At 44.0% G+C, this 21,021-nt stretch overlaps 1 protein-coding gene across 1 annotated transcript in view; it reads left to right on the top strand.

The window, feature by feature from the left end:
- Positions 1-21,021, top strand: part of LOC126282010 (myrosinase 1-like) — a 90,813-nt gene that overhangs the window by 25,822 nt on the left and 43,970 nt on the right. Inside the window, exons 4-6 of the mRNA XM_049981401.1 lie at positions 284-406; positions 8,425-8,608; positions 19,278-19,372. Coding sequence (XP_049837358.1) covers positions 284-406; positions 8,425-8,608; positions 19,278-19,372 — 402 coding nt within the window. The remainder of the gene's footprint in view (positions 1-283; positions 407-8,424; positions 8,609-19,277; positions 19,373-21,021) is intronic.

Genomic DNA, 21,021 nt, shown 5'->3' with positions numbered 1-21,021 from the left:
AATTTTCAGATATATATTTCTTTTGAACTATGCACGTAAACAGCACGCATTTCACTGCCATAAAAGCACAGCTTTAGTTCAACACACAGTAATAAAAATATATCTTTTACCAATATTTATTTTGTAGGCTTCAAACGCAACTGACATGGCGACTGTCCAGCTTTGCTTGACTAGCACTGAAATTATCGATACGTTCGTTAGCCACATAGCAAGGTCCAAGGTATTAAACACTTGAACGATGACGGCAGGGAGAAGATTTGTGCCCGGTATGTTTCTTTTGCAGGTGACGATGTACCACTGGGATCTTCCCCAAGCACTGCAGTACATTGGCGGCTGGCCGAATCCCATTCTGGCAGACTATTTCGTCGAGTACGCTCGGGTTCTCTTCGAGAACTTTGGCGATAGGGTGAGTGCTACAAAACGAAACTACCAGATAACTGTTTCATCCATTATGGCATCCATTTTGAGGGTAGCGATTGCTAGACTAAATGAAAATATACATTTTCAACATTTTACATTAACCACTTTGTTTTGGGGCGATTTCACCATCATTATAAGGTGAAGTGTATCTTTCACTTCATCACTCTTAGTGGAAATCGGTGATGAATTTTTATAGCAGAATGCCATCTAGCACCTGATGAGGGTGCTGACGCCAAAAGAGTAGTGGAAAAAAGCAAACCTTGCTTATGGTAAGTTCCTGACATTATTTTCCGATTCTTGCAACCGAGACTCTACAACTACCCACCCAGTCAAGTTCGGTGTAACTTCAAGTGACTAACTAATTTAAACGTTTCTTCAAGACGACCGTGTTTTCAGCTAATGTGAATATAAGGTTTCATAGTGAAATTTACTGAAGAAGTCTGCATTTTCGTGTACAGAAGTCTTGTGGCTGATACAGAATGAGTAACACTCAAAACAGGAAACTGAAAATCAGTCTCTTGAAAACGCACAGTGTTGTGGTTCCAGAGCATTCTCATGTAAACATCTTTGTTTTGATGTAGCAAACATGGGAGAAAACTCGGTAATGAACAAAAGTTGCATTGCGAAAGGTTGCAGGAAATACCTTCTAAGACGGTACCATAGACCTATTGGTTAGAGTTGTTCAGGGAATAAAAGGACAGATGCTATGCTCATTGCCACTCGGTTTCACAGAACAAATTTAATGCAGAAATGAAACCTGTCACTGCCCGTGGAGCACCACAGCGAAATCGAAATAAAGACAAAGAAGCCGGGTGCAGAACAGAGCAAATTCTCTTACAAAAAATGTTCAAAATCAAAATTCTTCTTTCCGTGTCTTTCCAGACGATGGGCCAAATGATTATTGTCGCATTTTTGTGTCTGCTGAAGAGCAGCAGGTGTGATATACTTAACTGCTAACATAATTTGCAGCAAATTCAGACTACCATTTGATTATACACAACGCGAACCGACAGTAAAACTGTACTACAAAGCAGATTTATGCGCAGTTTGATAAACGAAAAGCAATATGTAACGTCATGGCTCCTTTGGTCTCTAGGTTGAGAAAGATAACACGGGTTCGTCCGAGAGAGGGCTTGAGTGTTTGACATAATGCAAGGAAAGTGTGTAGAGGGGCTCTTATAGTAAACGACTTCCTATTTTTAGGCACGAAATAGTTTCCAAGTGATACGTAACGAGTGCTATAGTGTATGATTCATTAACGCGATCAAGCATAATGGAATTGTAGCTGTACATTTTGTCATGCCAACAGATTAAAATGACACAATTCGTAACAAAAGTACTTTAATCGACAAAGGAAATCGAAAGACGAACCGTTAATGTCTTACAAAAAGAAAATATGGATGAAAGTCAACATAAATCTTGAGCAACGTGCGGAAAAATTAGATCGTTGGTCGACATCACATGTTTTTCAGTATCTGATCACGAAGTTTAGTTTTTTGGAACAACAGAAACACATTTGACTACAAAAATTCGAGAAAAAATTTTGTAATGCTATGGCAATACAATTACTGTTGTTTGTGTACGCCCGCTTAGCTGGATGGTAACGTGCTTGCCTCCCATGCAATGGGGCAAGGGTTCGATTCCCTGGCGGGTTGGAGATATTCTCCGCTTGTGGACTAGGTGTTGTGTTGTCATCATCATCATTTCATCCTCGTCACTGGCCCAATGTGGCGTCGAATGAAATAAGACTAGCACTGGACGGCCGAACTTCCCCGAATTGGACCTTCCGGCCAACAATACCATACTCTCATTTCATTTCCATTTACTGTTGTATGGAAGCCGGATTTAAATATGCTATATGACAGACGTGGGCACGGGTAAAGTGCTTGGAAAGACAGGAGTAGTGCACATAAGCAGTGAAGATGCTCACAATGATTTGAATATCATGCTATTAACGATGCTATTAAGCAGTGGAACAATAGCTGAACACAGAGATGAACGAGAAATAAAAAAAATTAATAAAGTAAGTGATGACGTAGTAGAAGAAATCCTGAACTACAATTCAAAAGCAGTTAGACACATAGAGCGACCAAGGACACAGTGGACATAAAGTCTGGAAGTCGGAGCTAGGAGATACGAATACCTTCTATGCAAACTTCGACGACAGTTGTTTAAATTGCATGCGAACAGGTTACAAAACATTTGAAGGTCACATGAACTGCTCCGTTTCCGCATTACGACAACTGCACTGTTTGCCCCCACTCGCCTTCTTCCGACATGCCTTATATAATCTGCGCAGCTAGTGCTGCCACCTGCTGTCTGAGAGTGGTTATTGCACGTTGTCGTCGAAAATAAGCTTTGGTCACATTAAGGTGATTGGACCACTTAGTTCAGTAGTTCTTACTCTCGGGCGCGGAATCAGGCGACAATGTTTCCTATTAAAAGATGAAGTTCCTGATGAAGTAACGGGCTTCGGAACAATAACTGAAGTCATACATGGTATCCAGCAAAGAAGTCCCTAATTTCAAAATTAAATATCTCGAAAAGTAAAAGCGATAGTGGAGAAGATATGTTTATTGTGAATTCTGCATAAATTTTATGCAGAGCTTATACTGAAGTTCTGAAACAGTTCGAAAAGTTATTAACAGATGGCGCTGTAGTCGTAAAACGTAGTGCCCATAAATAGTGGGCTCAGCTCAGAGGGATCAGTTCCACTGTTGAAACATGAAAAGACGTTAATGTACCGAAGCGAGAGGTTAAACTCGTGTATTCCATTGAACAATGTGTTTACTGTGCGGAAACAAGGCGCAGTTTGTAAACATGATTTAATGTTCCAAAAGTGCCCAATGCGGAAACCATTCACGAGCTCCTAGCCAATTTCCAACGGACAGACAGCGAGGAATGTTGGCTCTGGGAAAACCGTAGCTCCCCTGAAAATGTAGCCACGGCTTCTGGAATCATTCAGCAAATTCCAATGAAATCCATCCGAAGAATAAACAGCAGCAGACACTAAGTTGAAGCTTTCGAGAACACAGAAAATACTAAGACAGGGCGTACACATATTCCTGTTCAAAATTCAAAGCCACCAGTTCATACCTATACCAGAAGTGCAACAGTAGGCTGACTTTGAGAACCAGGGACTCATACTGACATACATAGTTTTAAAAAGCACGAAAAGGGAGTTATTAAAGGCGCGAATAAAGTGAACAAGTAACCTAATGATAATAGCAGCGAGACGTACGTGTGCGGTTAGTTCAAATGGTTCAAATGGCTCTGAGCACTATAGGACTTAACTTCTGAGGTCATCAGTCCCCTACAACTTAGAACTATTTAAACGTAACTAACGCAAGGAAATTACACACATCCACGACCGAGGCAGTGTTCGAACTTGCGACTGTAGCGGTCACGCGGTTCTAGACGGTAGCGCCTAGAACGTGCGGTTAGTACACAGAAGAACAAGCTCATAGAATGCATGTTTACCGACGAGATGAAATTCTACAATGGCTGGCACATTGCACTTATTGGATCGTTTAATCTATGGTAAGCCACGGAAAGATATGATATTCCGCTATGGTTAGTAGCATATAGTCTGTAGTTCAGAACTTTTCGTCTTCTTTAAGGTTAATAGTTCGGAAGAACCTCTGACATAGCCGACAAAATCTGTTGTAAAACTATGGAACATGTATTATTTTAGTATATTATGAACGTATTGGAAAACGAGAATCTCCTCAATAGGAACAACGTTGATACAGCAAACCGAAGCCTTACGAAACCAAGCTCCATCTCTTCATCCATGGAATGCACGGCGTTGTGAATAATGGCGTCCAGGTTGAAAGCAAGTTTCTCCATTTCCGAAAGCTGTTCGATGAAATTACGCAATATTTATTAGAGTGTAAAATACAAGGTAACGTTGTACTGAACTGTCTTTATGAGTGGCTTGATAACATCCTAGAAGGAGGCCTCAGAACATCTTTCTTAACAGGACGATATCGGCTAAAGCAAAATTACCTGTAGGTGCATCTCAAGAGATCCCCACGTAAGTGTTTACATTTAAGAAGTGCATTAAATCTACTGAAATAAAATCACTAGACGAATGGGGAAGAAATCAGTGTTAATCTCAGACGACAGGCGTCACGGGATGCAGATATGGAGAGGCATGTGATCAGCACACCGCTCTGCCGGCCGTGTGTCAGTTTACGAGACCGGAGCCGCTACTTCTCAGTCAAGTTGCTCCCCAGTTTGCCTCACAAGGGCTGAGTGCACCGCGCTTGCCAACAGCGCTCGGCAGACCTGATGGTCACCCATCCAAGTGCTCGCCCTTCCCGACAACGCTTAATTTCGGTGATCTGACGGGAACCGGTGTTACCACTGTGGCAAGGCTGTTGGCAAGAAATCAGTGAAGTAGATAAAAAAACTAAACCGTTCAGATGTGCTGAACCTATAGTGTAAGAAACATGTAGTGACAAAAGAAGCTAACCCAGGGCTGAACTGAAACCGAAATTCTCTCCATATCACAAGCATTCACCAAAATAATGTTCCATAAAACTACATCGTGATTTTTGAAATTAAATTGGTTCACAAAGAATAAACTTTACTATAGCTGGTACGTGTAATTGGGTGCATTACTTTTTCCATGAAGAGATTAAAATATACCTCCGTCTCACCCATTTCTTAAGTAAAGTATTGCTGTCTTGTGCTGCCTACTGCCATTAACGAAATGTTCATTTAAGACATTACTGTCATCAATGGTGTTCACATGTTAAAATGATGAACTGCAGTAATTTTTAAGATTTAAAACCACATGCTTCTATGTGCACAGAGGAAAGAAATGATTGTACAGCTGGAAAGAGGATGTCGATTTTGATCCAATGGCAGCATATGCCACTTGGGGATAGTAAAGCACTCCGTCTTCAGGCCACAAGTGGCCTACCGGGACCATCCGACCGCCATGTCATCCTCAGCGGGGGATGTGTGTAGGAGGGGCGTGGGGTCAGCACACCACTCTCCCAATCGTTATGATGGTATTCTTCACCGAAGCCGCTACTATTCGGTCGAGTAGCTCCTCAGTTGGCATCACGAGGCTGAGTGCACCCCGAAAAATGGCAACAGCGCATGGTGGCCTGAATGGTCACCCATCTAACTGCCGGCCACGCCCGACAGCTCTTAACTTCGGAGATCTCACGGGAACCGGTGTACCCACTGCGGTAAAGCCGTTGCCACGTGGGGATAGTATATGTACTGATAATAGTTTCAACGTCATTTGGCCTCAAATAGCGTGGTGTCATAGTAACCAGTGCGCCATTTGTGTCTACCCTTTAATAGGTAATGTTCACAGCCAGAAGGCTCAGAGTGTTGTAACGTGTGAAGCAAGCAGGAGACCATGCCACGAAGACGCACTCGTTCTTCCTACAGGCAACTGAATGAAATTGGAAGGGTATAAATTGTGGTGTTCCGAGTTTAGGGATGGTAATTAGAGAATTGCCATACAAGCTGGACTTGCTGCTACAGTCGTACAACGATGTCGGTATCAGTGGTCGATCAAAATTATCACACCCCTACACGAGATTCTGGAAGACCTCTCAGCACAGAAGATAGCCAAGCGTCGCACTGTAAGAGCAGCAGTGGCAGACCGGACGGCTACCACAGCACAGATAAGACAGTTTGACAGCCCAGAAGTCGTCAACATGACTGCGAACAGGTTATTAGCGGTGGGTTCAAATGGTTCAAATGGCTCTGAGCACTATGCGACTTAACATCTATGGTCATCAGTCGCCTAGAACTTAGAACTAATTAAACCTAACTAACCTAAGGACATCACACACATCCATGCCCGAGGCAGGATTCGAACCAGCGACCGTAGCAGTCATTAGCGGTGGGACTATTGACACGTTCAGCTCTAGCTCATGTTCAACTCACGCTACAGTACCGACGTGCACTGTGCCACTGGTGCTGTCAAGGATCACTTGGAAGGTGAAACAGCGGTCCATGGTCTTCAGCGATGAAAGCGGAGTCTACCTGCCTGCAAGTGATGGTCCTTTGTGTGTGCGATGTCGACCTGGTGTCTGCTGTCTCCAGAGCGCTGTGTAGGACACACTGGTCCTACCCCAGGCCTTATGGTCTGGAGTGCGATAACCTACAACTCTCGGTCACATTAGATGTTTCTGGAGCGGACGCTAACTGGCCGGTATGTGTAGAATATTGTTAAACCAGTTCTTTTGCCGTTCTTGCAAAAGGAAAGAGATGTGTTGTTCCAACAGGTCAATGCTCGCCCAGATGCACTGCCTATGAAAACGTGCTTTGCAGGGCGTGCAGAAACATCCCTGCCCAGCACAGGGCCCGGGCCGGTCGGAGTGGCAGTGCGGTTCTAGGCGCAACGATCTGGAACCGAGCGATCGCTACTGTCGCAGGTTTGAATCCTGCCTCGGGCATAGATGTGTGTGATGTCCTTAGGTTAGTTAGGTTTAATTAGTTCTATGTTCTAGGCGACTGATGACCCCAGAAATTAAGTCGCATAGTGCTCAGAGCCATTTGAACCATTTGTCTCCAATCGAGCAAGTGTGGGATACAACGGGCGTCTCACAGAACTACGATAACAAGTCGATCAGGTGTGACATAATGTATCAATAATCTCGACCTGCACGATCAACTGGATGCCAGAGTCAGCGCGTGCATTGCCACCCATGGAGGCTATACCACGTACCAATACGGGTGTTTCAGCCAGGGTCGATACCTAGTACCTCAGAGCCTCTCGTGCTACTGATGTGCGTGTGTAATCATTTCATGTACTCCATATGCACTGTTACAATAATAAATCTTGAGTGAATTGGAAACTTCTAAGAAGACGAATTGCTTTTCTTCTGGCAGTTTATCTTCGACGTAAATGTGGGTTTTTGGAGAATATCGATAAAAATGCAACGTTTTGTAAATAGCATTATGAAACGTGGTTCAAATGGCTCTGAGCACTATGGGACTCAACTTCTGTGGTCACGAGTCCCCTAGAACTTAGAACTACTTAAACCTAACTAACCTAAGGACATCACACACATCCATGCCCGAGGCAGGATTCGAACCTGCGACCGTAGCAGTCGTACGGTTCCGGACTGCGCGCCTAGAACCGCGAGACCACCGCGGCAGTAAACGTGGGTATTTGGAGAATATCGGTAAAAATATGCAACACATTTTAAATAACATTGGTAAGTGGTCATATGATCCGGCTGTCCCATCTTAGTGCATTCAGTTGTGCTCCAAATGTATCACCTGCTGCAGAGTAATAATAATCTGCGGTTCAATGGTCGGGCGCAACGTTTTTCAGTTGTACTCCACTTAAACGAGTTGTGTGTCTCTACGCCATTCCGGCAGGTGTGGCCGAGCGGTTCTAGGAGCTTCAGTCTGGAACCGCGCGACCTCTACGGTCGCAGGTTCGAATCCTGCCTCGGGCATAGATGTGTGTGATGTCCTTATTTTAGTTAGGTTTAAGTAGTTCTAAGTTCTAGGGGACTGATGACATCAGATGTTAAGTCCCCTAGTGCTCAAAGCCATTTGAACCATTTTTTACGCCATTTATCGAACCGAGGAGAGGGGATCTAGAGCTTAAGTGGAATCCGAAACACACGCTATAGCTGGTGACACCTCATACTGCTGAGAGCTAGATTAAACGCAGACTGAAACTTTCCGTTATGTGGTCAGGCTACGAACCCGCGACCTCTCGTATTAGGGTAAGCCACTTCGTTCGCTGCCGACTCCCTCCTCCCCTCCCCCCTCCTATCGCTCAGAGATGCTAAGCATTTTACTCCTACATACACGTGGAAAAATCTCTAGCAGCAGTGTTCAGAAATCACAGGTGGAAACACCAGTGACATTGACAGAGATAGCGTAAAGATTAAGGTGACTACTGACGGTAAGCGAGAAATCCGCGCTCAATGCCGGGTGTGTCATAAATTTCTAATTGTGACGAGATAATCCTCATGTTTACGCCTGTCACTGAAACTGTGACTTATCGTGCAGGTGAAGTTCTGGATAACTTTCAATGAGCCTGCTGTGTTCGTGAGTGGCTACGCCAGCCAGGGAGGGCAGGCCCCCAGCCTACCTGCTCCAGGTATCGGCGATTACCTGTCGGCCCACACGGTCATCAAGGCGCATGCGAGCGTCTACCACCTGTACCAAGAGCAATACAAGGCCACGCAGCAAGGTAAGTTCTGCAGGAGAGACTGTACCGATGGCCATAGAAGTTGCAACACTGCATCTCTTATTATTGTGGGTGGACAGTAGAGTACGTGTTATCACCAGACAGCCATAACTATGGGTTCTTTGATTGGTTTGGGAGATAGGTCATCCGACCTACGAGAGTTGTCCAGAAAGTAAGTTCTAATCGGTCGCTAAATGGAAACCACAGTGAAAATCAGAAACATTTTATTTGCAAGAGTTAGCTACACTTTCTAGCTACTTCTCCACATAGTCGCCGCTACGACTTAGACATCTGTCGGAGCATTATACCAAATTTCCTACACCATCGTCATAGAAGGCAGCCTCCTGTGCTTTTCGATTCTTCTCTTACGGACCTATAGCGCGTAGCCTGCGCCCAAGTATTATCTTCGTATCCAGCGTTTCATGTGAACAAAGATGATAATCAGGACGAGCCAATTAGGGCTGCATTGTGGGTGATCGAACACTTCCCATCGAAAAGGCTGCAAGAGGGTCTTCACTGCCCCTGCGGGGTACGGATGAGAATTGCTGTGAAGAAGGAAATGCGTGGCAGTTGTGTTAGGTGGGCTGCATTCATTAAGGCGAAGCTTCCTAGCGGGCCCTCCTACATGGCGGGAGACATCGTTGTTCTAGACACCTTTACTGGCTCACAGTGCACTCACAACGGAAAAGAGCGTCTTGATGCGATCGACAGACGTACTAGAGACACTAACCAACACACCTGTGCAAAGCTTCATCGGATTTTCACTGTGGTCTCCACTTCGCGACCGATCGGAACTTATTTCTGGACAACCCTGCTACAGTGTATGAAATTTTAGATCATTTTATTACATGGATGAATAAAAAGGTTTACTTAACTTGATACAATCCTTTGCCACAGGAGTGCCTCATAATTTACAAGTACCATAGACAACTGAAGCATTGCTGGATGCAAGAACTTGAAGTACAATTTTCAACATTTACGAAAATACATTTCCAACTTGAGACTTCTATAACACTTTAAACCTAACCAACGATATTGCCAGATTTAATTGAGGTCAGAAACTGGACTACAGAGATTCCTTGCCTGCATCTGTATTGACCTCAATGCATGAGCAGTGCTGTGCCAAGGAAGAGGGCGTGTCTTCTTCGTTGCGGATTGCAGCGCGGCATCGCTAATGTCTGGGGTATCGACGTGCCGTTTCCGGTTCTGGTGTTGCACCAATACCATAATAGGTATCCATGATTTAATTGGGAGTACACAGGACGCGATATTTAACAACTGTAGTAACAACAGCGCTAACCAGGATGGGGATCGAGTCAAAATGAGCTTGTACAACAGGTATGCAGGTGGGTCATGCCATGTTGTCTGAATACTATTCCACAGTCAGTCAGTTGCCATGGCTAACAAATGATAGTGTGCCAGTCTTTCAGCTACCCATGACCACCTGTTTTCAGTGAGTGATGGCCCTGGAGAACGTGATGGTTAGGCCAACAACCGAACTTGGGAAAGCCTCAGATCCCGGTGTCATTCACAGAGAATTCTTCTTTTGCACTGCAGCAAACATATGAAAAAGTGGCTGGCCGAATTCTTCACAGACATTCTACGAACGGGCAACATACCGCATGAAATGAAACGAGCGAAAGCTGTAGCCTTACCGAAACCAAGTAGAGCAAATATAAGACAGAAAGTTATCGACCCATAACTTTATTTAATCTGTTGTATAAGCTCCTGGAATAAATCTTTTGCACTATTATCTGTCGCAAGATGTTCGAATACATGCCTGCTGAACAGGGAGAATTCATACCTAACCACAGCTACACAGGTCAAGTCCTCACCCTAACAACCCTCATAGAAGTCGAGTAACAGAAGCGAGAGACGTCATCAGTATTACTGATTGCTCTGAAAGCTCCATATGATACTGTATGAGCACAAAAGTGTCACACTGAATATTCTGCAACTCATTCCAAGTCTAAAACTTGTCAGTCTCTTGAATGATACGCTCAGTAACCGATTTTTCGAAGTACTTATGGGCAAGAAGATGAGGTTACAGAAGACGCAAAGCAATGGGATACCACAAGGACCTGTTCCGATCCCTCTGCCATTCACTTTGTACATATCAAAAATGCCTGGAAACACATCAAGGATGTTTGACTATTGGGAGAGGGCAGAGAGATGTTGAAGTTACGCTTCAAGACATATTTCCCACAGGTGCGCGACTGGAGAGATATCTGGTAATCGAGCAGGCCAAGGCAGCATACCGACCGCCTGCTGGCGAGCGCTATCCTGTCGGAAAGCACCCCCTGGAATGCTGTTCATGAATGATACCACAACTGATCAGGTCACCAGATTGACTTTCGTTGTGTTACTGTGGCGCCGACTGCTGCTCAAATTGCTGCTGCAGATTCAGTACGATGCCCCAGAACCACATGCCGAACGCCATAGTTCCCAACTACATAGTACCTTGTGGCTATCCCAAATGTGATCTTCTTGAGATTGTATATTCTTCTGACCACTGCTGCCGGCATGCACACTGGCTACATTTGTGCCAAGTCTTTATGCAATACTGCAGAAGAAATATCTAGCTACTCGTATACTATTACACGATCTCATTCAAACTCCTTGAGGTGTTCCTAATGGCGCCTTTGTCGGGTTAAAGCCAATATTGAGTAACATCAACTCTGCTTGCCAGGTTGAGGTTTGTTATGTTCGGCAATTATGGTACTGCAATTTTAATGTTTAGTCGTTCTGTGACGTGCTGTTAATAATTTACATTCATCTTGGAAAGCAGTTTGATCACCTGGATATTACCACTTTTTTAATGCTTGAGGAAAATTATGCTAAAAATAAAAATAAAACAAGATAAAACACACATACACAATGCACCTAAAACCCACTTCCTCTCCATCCCCATCCCAATATCCCAGTAATGTAACAAGGTGAGTTCTGGCTGAGATATCAATGTTATCCTCAAGGTAACAGATAATAGAAGAATGCCAGGAATGCTCTAACCCTCCAGGCACTTGACAGGATTACATACCTTGGGCAGTTGTGAATACTAAAAGTCAATCATCTGCTGTGAGAGGTCTAGCCAAGATAAACCTAGGACAAGGCTCCCCTGTCAGCCAACAGAAATCCTACTCCCTTCTTACACACCATTTTATAAAAGACTCTGTAGTGAAAGGAAGAAGCAGAGTTATCCTCCTCAGAAAACAGTCGTATAAAATATAAGGTATGTACATTGATGGTACGGTGTGTGAGTGGGCTACACTATGGGACAGTAATATGTACACTTACAGATGGTGATAGTATCTTGTAAACAAGGTATAAAAGGAGAGTGCATTGGCATAGTTGTCATTTGTACTTGTGTTATCAGTGTGAGAAGGTGTTGAACGAGATTATGGCCGCACCACAGGAATTAACAGACTCTGAACGCGAAATAGTAGGAGGAGCTAGATGTTTGGGTCCTTCCATTTCGGAAATCGTTGGGAATTTAATATTCCAAGTTTCGTAGTGTCAAGAGTGTACCGAGAATACCAAATTTCAGACATTACCTCTCACTATGGACAACTCAGTGGTGAGCAATTAAGTGGCCTACGGCTTTCACTTAACGACCAAGAGCAGCGGCATTTGCGTGGAGTTGTCAATCTAACACACAAGCAACATGACTTGAAGTAGCCACAGAAATCAATGTGGGACATACGACGAACGTATCCATTGGGACAGACCTGCGAAATGTGGTGTTAATGGGGTAGAGCAGCAGGTGACTGACGTGAGTGCCTTGGCTAGCAGCATAATACTGACTGCAGCGCCTATCCTTCCCTCATAACCATATTGGAAAACCATGGTCTGGTCAAATGAGTCCTGATTTAAGTTGGAAAGACCTGATGGCAGGGTTTGAGTGGGGATGCAGACCCCACGAAACCATGGACCCAAGTGGTCATCAAGGCACTGTGTGTAATAGTGGTGATTGCACAATGGTGTGGGCTGTGTTTAGGTAAAATGAAATGGTTCCTCTGGTCCAAGTGACTCGATCATTCACTTGAAATGGTTATAGAGTCTTAAGCATGGCTGCAGCAGAAACTGTGTAAATGGAATAGAACCATCTTTCAGTTGCGGAAGGTAGTAGTCAAAAGCTCTTCGTCTAGGTTTCAACTCATATAAATGGGCTTTCTTCAGAAGTCTTATTACGTTTTACATGCTGACCATGACGTGCCAGCAATACGTCACTGGTCACACTTGGAGACATTTGCAGCCACCCATGATCTTCATATACCCAAACAACGATGGAATATTTATGAATAACAACGCACCATGTTACCAGGCCACAATTATTGGTTGGTTTGAAGAACGTTCTGTACAGTATACGAGAATGATCTGGCCACACAGGTCGCTTGGCATGAATCCCCTCCAACATTTATGAGACGCAATGGAGAGATCAGTTTATACACAAAAGTCCTGCATCAGCAACACATTCGCAATTGTTGGCGGCAGAGGCAGCATGGGTAAATATTTCTGCAGGGGACTTCAAACGTCTTGTTGAGTCCAAGACATGTGGAGTTGCGGCACTCTGCAGGGAAAAAGGAGGTACGACACGATATCATGAGGTATCCCACGACTTTTGTTGTTACCTCAGTATACTAAAAGTAATGATGCGCTTTTTACTGTAAGCACTCCCACCTTCCACTGCTATTTGCTGTAAGTTTACCGATTTTCCCAAAATAACCACGCCTCTATTCCAAGAGATATGTAAAAATGTGATTTTAAATGTTGAACCATTGTTGCAGCAGACTATTTCAACAAAATTCACCGATAAACATGTACCACATTATGATATTTTAACAAATACTACGTATATTAAGTAACACAATTCTGAAATGCAGCAAAAAATGTGCCCTGTGTTATGGATCTGTAATATCACTATAAGACTGTCCCTAGTAGATTCACAAATCGTAAATATACGCTACAAGTAATTACCGCCTCCGCAGGAGAGATAATACACTTTTATTTATAAATGCGAGGGGGAGACCACATCCTGTTGTCCCAGCTCTCTGCCGCTGCCTTTACAACTCCTCTCTTCATTGCAGCCGCCTATAGTCGAGAGGGCGTAAGAAGGTCAACAACAAGTTCTGGCTCTGTTACCAGCTTCCAAGTGCGAAGAACTGACGGCTGCGACCAATAAAAGTGGCCAACTACAGATCTGTCAGAACACTGAGGCTATCCCATGGAGCCGTTTAGAAAATCAGGTGACGTTATTGGTTAAGGTGATAGCGCGAAGCTGTATTGGAGCTCTTGAGTTGGGTTGTCTGGGGGAAGAGACCAAACAGCGTTGTCATCGGTCTCATCGGATTAGGGAAGGACGGGGAAGGAAGTCGGCCGTGCCCTTTCAAAGGAACAATCCCGGCATTTGCCTGGAGCGATTTGTAGAAATCACGGAAAACTTAAATCAGGATGGCCGGACGGGGCGTTGAACCGTCGTCCTCCCGAATTCGAGTCCAGTGTGCTAACCATTGCGCCACCTCACTCGGTTGTAGTTGTTGAGTCAGAGTGCTGTTGATAACCAGCCCAACACTTAGCATAAGATAGGAAATGGTAGAGAAATTCACTTTATAAAAAAAAGGTATGTGAAGCAATGATGCAAGTACAAGAAAGGTTAAAGAGTGGATTAGAATTCAAGATGAAAGGACATCAATGATAAGATTCGCTAATGACATTACTATAAGCGAAAGTGTAGGAGAATTACGGGATATGTTTAATGGAATGGTCTAATAACTAGAGATTATGGACTAAGAGGAAATCGATGAACAAGGTGAGGTAGCAGAAATGACAACTGCGAGAATGTTAACACAAAAATGGTAAATCACGAAGCAGACAATATTATGGAATTCTGCTACCTATGTAGCAAAGTAGCCCATGATGACGAAACAAGGAAGACATTAAAAGTAGACTGCCACTGGCAGAAAGGGCGTCTCTTAGTACCAAACATAGGCATTGAGGAAGAAATTTCGAGAGTGTGCGTCTGGAGCACAGAACTGTGTGATAATGGAACATAGAGTATGGTAAAATCAGAACATAAGAGAATTTAAGCATTTGAGACGTGGTGGTACAGGTGAATGTTGAAAATTAAGTGTGCCGATAAAGTAATCAAAGAGGCGGTTCTCCGCAGAACCGTCGAGGAACGAAATACATGGAAAACACTTACGTGAGGAAGGGACTGGATTATAGGACATGCCCTAGTACTAGAGGGAGCTTTAGGGGGTAAAAACCTTAGAGTAAGACAGATATTGGAATACATCCAGCCAATAATTAAATACAAAGATGAAAAGTTTCCCGTAGGAAATGAATTCCATTTGGGCCACATCAAAGAAATTCGAAGACTGAGGACACAAAAAATGTGTAGCAGTCCCTGGTGACCATACATGACCGACGGGGTAGCAGGCTAAAGAGAGTGCACCGCTGGCACTCGTGAGTTTGTGATACACGTTCCACAGCCGCAGATCCCCACCAGTCTCTGGCCACGACAAAAAGCGGCAGGCCTATGACACGTGGAGAGATCACCCACCCACGCCCTTTGTGTGTTCTGGGAGGAGGAAAACTCCTCTCCCTTCACTGAACCAATAAGAATCAAGTCTCTCTCCCTGTCCCCTCTTAACTCTAGAGCCTCATTGTTTCTTCCCAGTCCGTTGCAGTTAGAGGAAAGGACAGCAGCACCAGAGTTATCCTATGGAAAAACTGTTTGAGATCAGGGTATCTCATTCTTAAGTCACTTACATTGCTGTATTCCATTCAATTCCAGAACAATTATGTTCTTCCTTGTTCCATCGAACGCTTAAAGTACATCTTCTGTTATCGTATGTTCCTTTGCAATTACCTTCTTTGTAGTTATACTTGTCTGTCGAACTTCTGTAAGTGGCCTGCCTAGAGACGTCCATTCTCAATGCACTGGATTGCCTGTTGTGTCATTCATTATCGAGTATGTACCGTGTGATCAAAAAGTCAGTATAAAATTGAAAAATTAATAAACCACGGAATAATGTAGATAGAGAGGTAAAAATTGACATACGACCTTGGAATGACATAGGGTTTTATTAGAACAAAAAGAAAGCATTGCTAGACTCGTGAAAGATCTCTTTCGCGCGTCTTTTGGTGACGATCGTGTGCTCAGCCGCCACTTTCGTCATGCTTGGCCTCTCAGGTCTCCAGACCTCAGTCCGTGCGATTATTGGCTTTGGGGTTACCTGAAGTCGCAAGTGTATTGTGATCGACCGGCATCTCTAGGGATGCTGAAAGACAACATCCGACGCCAATGCCTCACCATAACTCCGGACATGCTTTACAGTGCTGTTCACAACATTATTCCTCGATTATAGTTATTGTTGAGGAATAATGGTGGACATATTGAGCATTTCCTGTAAAGGACATCATCTTTGGTTTGTCTTATTTTGGAATGCTAGTTATTGCTATTTTGATCAAATGAAGCGACATCTGTCAGACATTTTTTGAACTTTTGTATTTTTCCGGTTCTAATAAAACCCCATGTCATTCGAAGCATGTGTGTCAATTTGTACCTCTCTATCCACATTATTCCGTGATTTAAGTAGTTTTCAAATTTATACTGTCTTTTTGATCACTGGGTACATTCTTAGACAACTTTCAATGCGTCTCATCTTTCCTGAGTACCTTAGTGTTCCCTTTCTTTCCGCACTAACTTTTCCGGACGATTCTCATCGTTACCGAACTATGATGCTAGTCTGTATATGCTCCTGTGTACGCTTTACAACCCAATATCTAAAACACGAATCTCTGTGTTACTGTGACGTTGTTGTCGTTGTTGTGGTCTTCAGTCCTGAGACTGATTTGATGCAGCTCTCCATGCTACTCTATCCTGTGCAAGCTTCTCATCTCCCAGTACCTACTGCAACCTACATCCTTCTGAATCTGCTTAGTGTATTCATCTCTTGGTCTCCCTCTACGATTTTTACCGTCCACGCTGCCCTCCAATACTAAACTGGTGATCTCTTGATGCTTCAGAACATGTCCTACCAACCGATCTCTTCTTCTAGTCAAGTTGTGCCACAAACTTCTCTTCTCCCCAATCCTATTCAATATTTTCTCATTAGCTATGTGATCTACCCATATAATCTTCAGCATTCTTCTGTAGCACCACATTTCTAAAGCGTCTATTCTCTTCTTGTCCAAACTATTTATCGTCCATGTTTCACTTCCATACATGGCTACACTCCATACAAATACTTTCAGAAACGACTTCCTGACACTTAAACCTATACTCGATGTTAACAAATTTCTCTTCTTCAGAAATCCTTTCTTTGCCATTGCCAGTCTACATTTTATATCCTATCCACTTCGACCATCATCAGTTATTTTCCTCCCCAAATAGCAAAACTCCTTTCTAATATAATTCCCTCAGAATCACCCGACTTAATTCGAGTACACTCCAATATCCTTGTTTTGTTTATGTTGATGTTCATCTTATATCCTCCTTTCAAGACACTATCCATTCCGTTCAACTGCTCTTCCAAGTCCTTTGCTGTCTCTGACAGAATTACAATGTCACCGGGGAACCTTAAAGTTTTTATTTCTTCTCCATGGACTTTAATACCTACTCCGAATTTTTCTTTTGTTTCATTTACTGCTTGCTCAATATACAGACTGAATAACATCGGGGAGAGGCTAAAACCCTGTCTCTCTCCCTTCCCAACCACTGCTTCCCTTTCATGTCCCTCTACTCGTATAACTGCCATCTGATTTCTGTACAAACTGTCAATAGCTTTTCGCTCCCTGTCTTTTACCCCTACCACCTTCAAAATTTGAAAGAGAGTATTCCAGTCAACATCAAAAGCTTTCTCTAAGTCTACAAATGCTAGGAACGTAGGTTTGCCTTTCCTTAATCTAGCTTCTAAGATAAGTCGTAGGGTCAGTATTGCCTCACGTGTTTCAATATTTCTACGGAATCCAAACTGATCTTCCCGAGGTCGGCTTCTACTAGTTTTTCCATTCGTTTGTAAAGAATTTGTGTTAGGAATTTGCAGCCGTGACTTATTAACCTGATAGTTCGTTAGTTTTCACATCTGTCAACACCAGCTGTCTTTGGGATTGGAATTATTATATTCTTCTTGAAGTCTGAGGGTATTTCGCCTGTCTCATATATCTTGCTCACCAGATGGTAGAGTTTTGTCAGGACTGGCTCTCCCAAGGCTGTCAGTAGTTCTAATGGAATGATGTCTACTCCCGGAGCTTTGTTGCGACTTAGGTCTTTCAGTGCTCTGTCAAACTCTTCACGCAGTATCATATCTCCCATTTCATCTTCATCTGCATCAACTTCCATTACCATAATATTGTCCTCAAGAACATCGCCCTTGTGTAGACCCTCTATATACTCCTTCCACCTTTCTGCTTTCCCTTTTTTGCTTAGAACTGTCTTTCCATCTGAGCTCTTGATATTAATACAAGTGGTTCTCTTTTCTCCAAAGGTCTCTTTAATATTCCTGTAGGCAGTATCTATCTTACCCCTAGTGAGATAAGCTTCTACATTTGTCCTCTAGCCATTTCTGCTTAGTCAATTTGCACTTCCTGTTGATCCCATTTTTGAGACGTAATCCAGTTGAAATTGTCCCTTGTTTCCCGACCTTTTCAAAGCATACTGTTCCCTCCCCTGATTCTGGGACAGTTTACTCGCCTTTACTGCCTGAAATTTGTTGTAGTAGTCTAGCAGGCTTTCTTTTCTCTCATTGCTACTGTCAAACGCGTTTACTACAGTGACTCCTCCTTCTATTCGTTCCTTTATCTCAGACCTACAATAACTGTCATTAATGGATTTTCATGTCCCCTTCCATAGTGAATTACACATCAGGCAACCTCATACCTTTTTTTTATCTCTACATCTTCTGACTGAGACATGGGCGTATACATCTGAACTATTTTTGTTGGCGTTGGTTTGCTTTTGATTGTGATGAGAAGTATCCTGGCACTCTTTAGACTCTTGCTTTCCTCTTGCCAAGTCGTGTTACCCTTTCGTTGGTCTTTTAACTTCCCTTGCCAGTTGCCTCCCTGCCCCTCCCTCCGCCTCCCCCCCCCCCCCAAAAAAAAAAGATCCGAATGAGTGAGTAATCCTGAATATTTTGCGGTTGGAGAGATCACCAAGTTACTTATTCAGTTATAGATATCATGTTATTGTGAACAAACTTTATGTGTCTGTAATGATACGGTTTCCATTGCCTTCTGCATCGTCCTGTGATTGATTGTCGGAGACTCTCCTAACTTTCAGAGTCAGTTTACCACTTCAAGGGCAATGGTGTACGAACGCCGAGATGGTTTGTTTCAACAGCTGGTGCTCGTACTCCGTCTGCGTGACCACGACGTCGAGCAGACATTACGATGTAGGCTCAAAGTTTTTATTTCAAGTACTAAACATTTCTTCTACGAAAACAACAGTATTTACTAACGTCAGAGTTAAACTGAGTATTTGATTATATTACAGCCGTATTAGTCATGCACTCTTTTTCAAGCACTGATCATAGTAACCCACTTCGATCGGAGTCATAATTTCGGGCCACGAATGACGATGATATTCGCAGCTGTGGAGTGACAGGCAGTCGCAATCGATTTGCTAGATCAATGAATTGAACGATAAAACTTCGTATTTTTCTTATTTCAGGTTACGTGGGCATCACGCTGAACAGCGACTGGAACGAACCAGCCAGCAACTCAACCGAAGACATCGAAGCAGCCGAACGCGCCCGCCAGTTCCAGGTATTGTTCACTTTCAACGAAAAGTCCTCTGAGAGAAGCGTCTCTTAATTCTATACCTGTCAGAGACGCAGCGTTACTTCAGATTTGGTCTTTCGAACGGGAGTCAGTGGCGAGCAAACTGCTGCTATTACTCCACCTTTTTTCTTCTTCCTGAGACAAGGAAGTTCTCATTCAGACGTCTCATGTGTATGGCAAGTCCATTCCATAGCGTCTTTTGTCGTACCCTTATTCCACGCAAGTCCATTTCCATTGTAACTATCGACCAGCTTCTGAAAGCATGTCTTGAACATCCTGAACCAATATCACTACCTAAGAATTTTCAAAGCTTGTCATTTATAGGAAGATAGCAACTTGTTCTCGAAAGAACAGTTACTGTTGATGACCGTGCGGCTTTTCTCTGGAATAAATGATGACTAACTGACAACCTCAGCTGCCGACAGGTGTTGTTGATATACCTCGATGTGGACAGCTGAAAATGTTAGCTCCGACCGGGACTCGAACCCTGGATCTCCTGCTTACATGGCAGACGCTCTATCCATCTGAGCCATCGAGGACACAGATGAATAGCGCGACTGCAGGACTTATCCCTCGCACGCTTCCCGTGAGACTCACATTCCCAACTGTCCACAATTCTACACATGTATTGTACCTTATAGACATTTGCCCACCCACTTATCACTCGCGCACGCTTTGGCGACTCCCGTAAGAGTTTGGGCAACCTGTGCGCATTCACACAGACGAAGGTAGCCTTTAACTATATATACGAAGACAGTGGGTGGGCAAATGTTTATAAGGTACAATACATATGTAGAATTGTGGCCAGTTGGGAATGGGAGTCTCACGGGAAGCATGCAAGGGATAAGTCCCTGCAGTCGCACTATTCATCTGTGTCCTCGGTGGCTCAGATGGATGCCAGTCGGCTCGCAGCCGTGATAGCGTGCGGAGCTGCTCCGCGCGCCGTCCGACGCTCCGCTCTCGGCGGTGTTTACTTCCTCGTCGCAGTGTTTGTGTCAATCGAGTCCAGTAGTAACGTACACCATGGCGCACTCGTATCGCCGTGCAACGATCAAAGTAACGTTTCAGGCCGACCATCCGCGACCCAGAGCTTTCGAAGTCGAGACTGGAATAGAAGGCAGAACCGATAGAGGTACTCAGGGTACCCTCCGCCACACACCGTCACGTGGCTTGCGGAGTACGGATGTAGATGTAGATGTAGATGTAGATGTAGTTCATACGTGAGGATCTACGTTTGAACCCCCAGGACGTAATCGGCGTACATTTCTCCATCACTGGAAGTGTGCCGGCCGCGGTGGTCTCGCAGTTCTAGGCGCGCAGTCCGGAACCGTGCGACTGCTACGGTCGCAGGTTCGAATCCTGCCTCCGGTATGGATGTGTGTGATGTCCCTAGGTTAGTTAGGTTTAAGTAGTTCTAAGTTCTAGGGGACTAATGACCACAGCAGTTGAGTCCCATAGTGCTCAGAGCCATTTGAACCATTTGAACTGGAAGTGTTGTCTACATCAAGATGTCGACGGAGGAAATTTGCAATGACATAATTCACCGTCATGCTACCGAATTGAAATTTAAATACTCTGATGGACATATTGGTGCAGTGACAATCGCCCATGCTGGATTCGGTCTCCGGACATTG

Source organism: Schistocerca gregaria, chromosome 7 (genome assembly GCF_023897955.1).
Source record: "Schistocerca gregaria isolate iqSchGreg1 chromosome 7, iqSchGreg1.2, whole genome shotgun sequence".
In the NCBI taxonomy this organism is placed as follows: Eukaryota; Metazoa; Arthropoda; class Insecta; order Orthoptera; family Acrididae; genus Schistocerca; species Schistocerca gregaria.
Note: the sequence above shows the minus strand (reverse complement) of the source record. Positions and strands in the feature narration are given on the sequence as shown.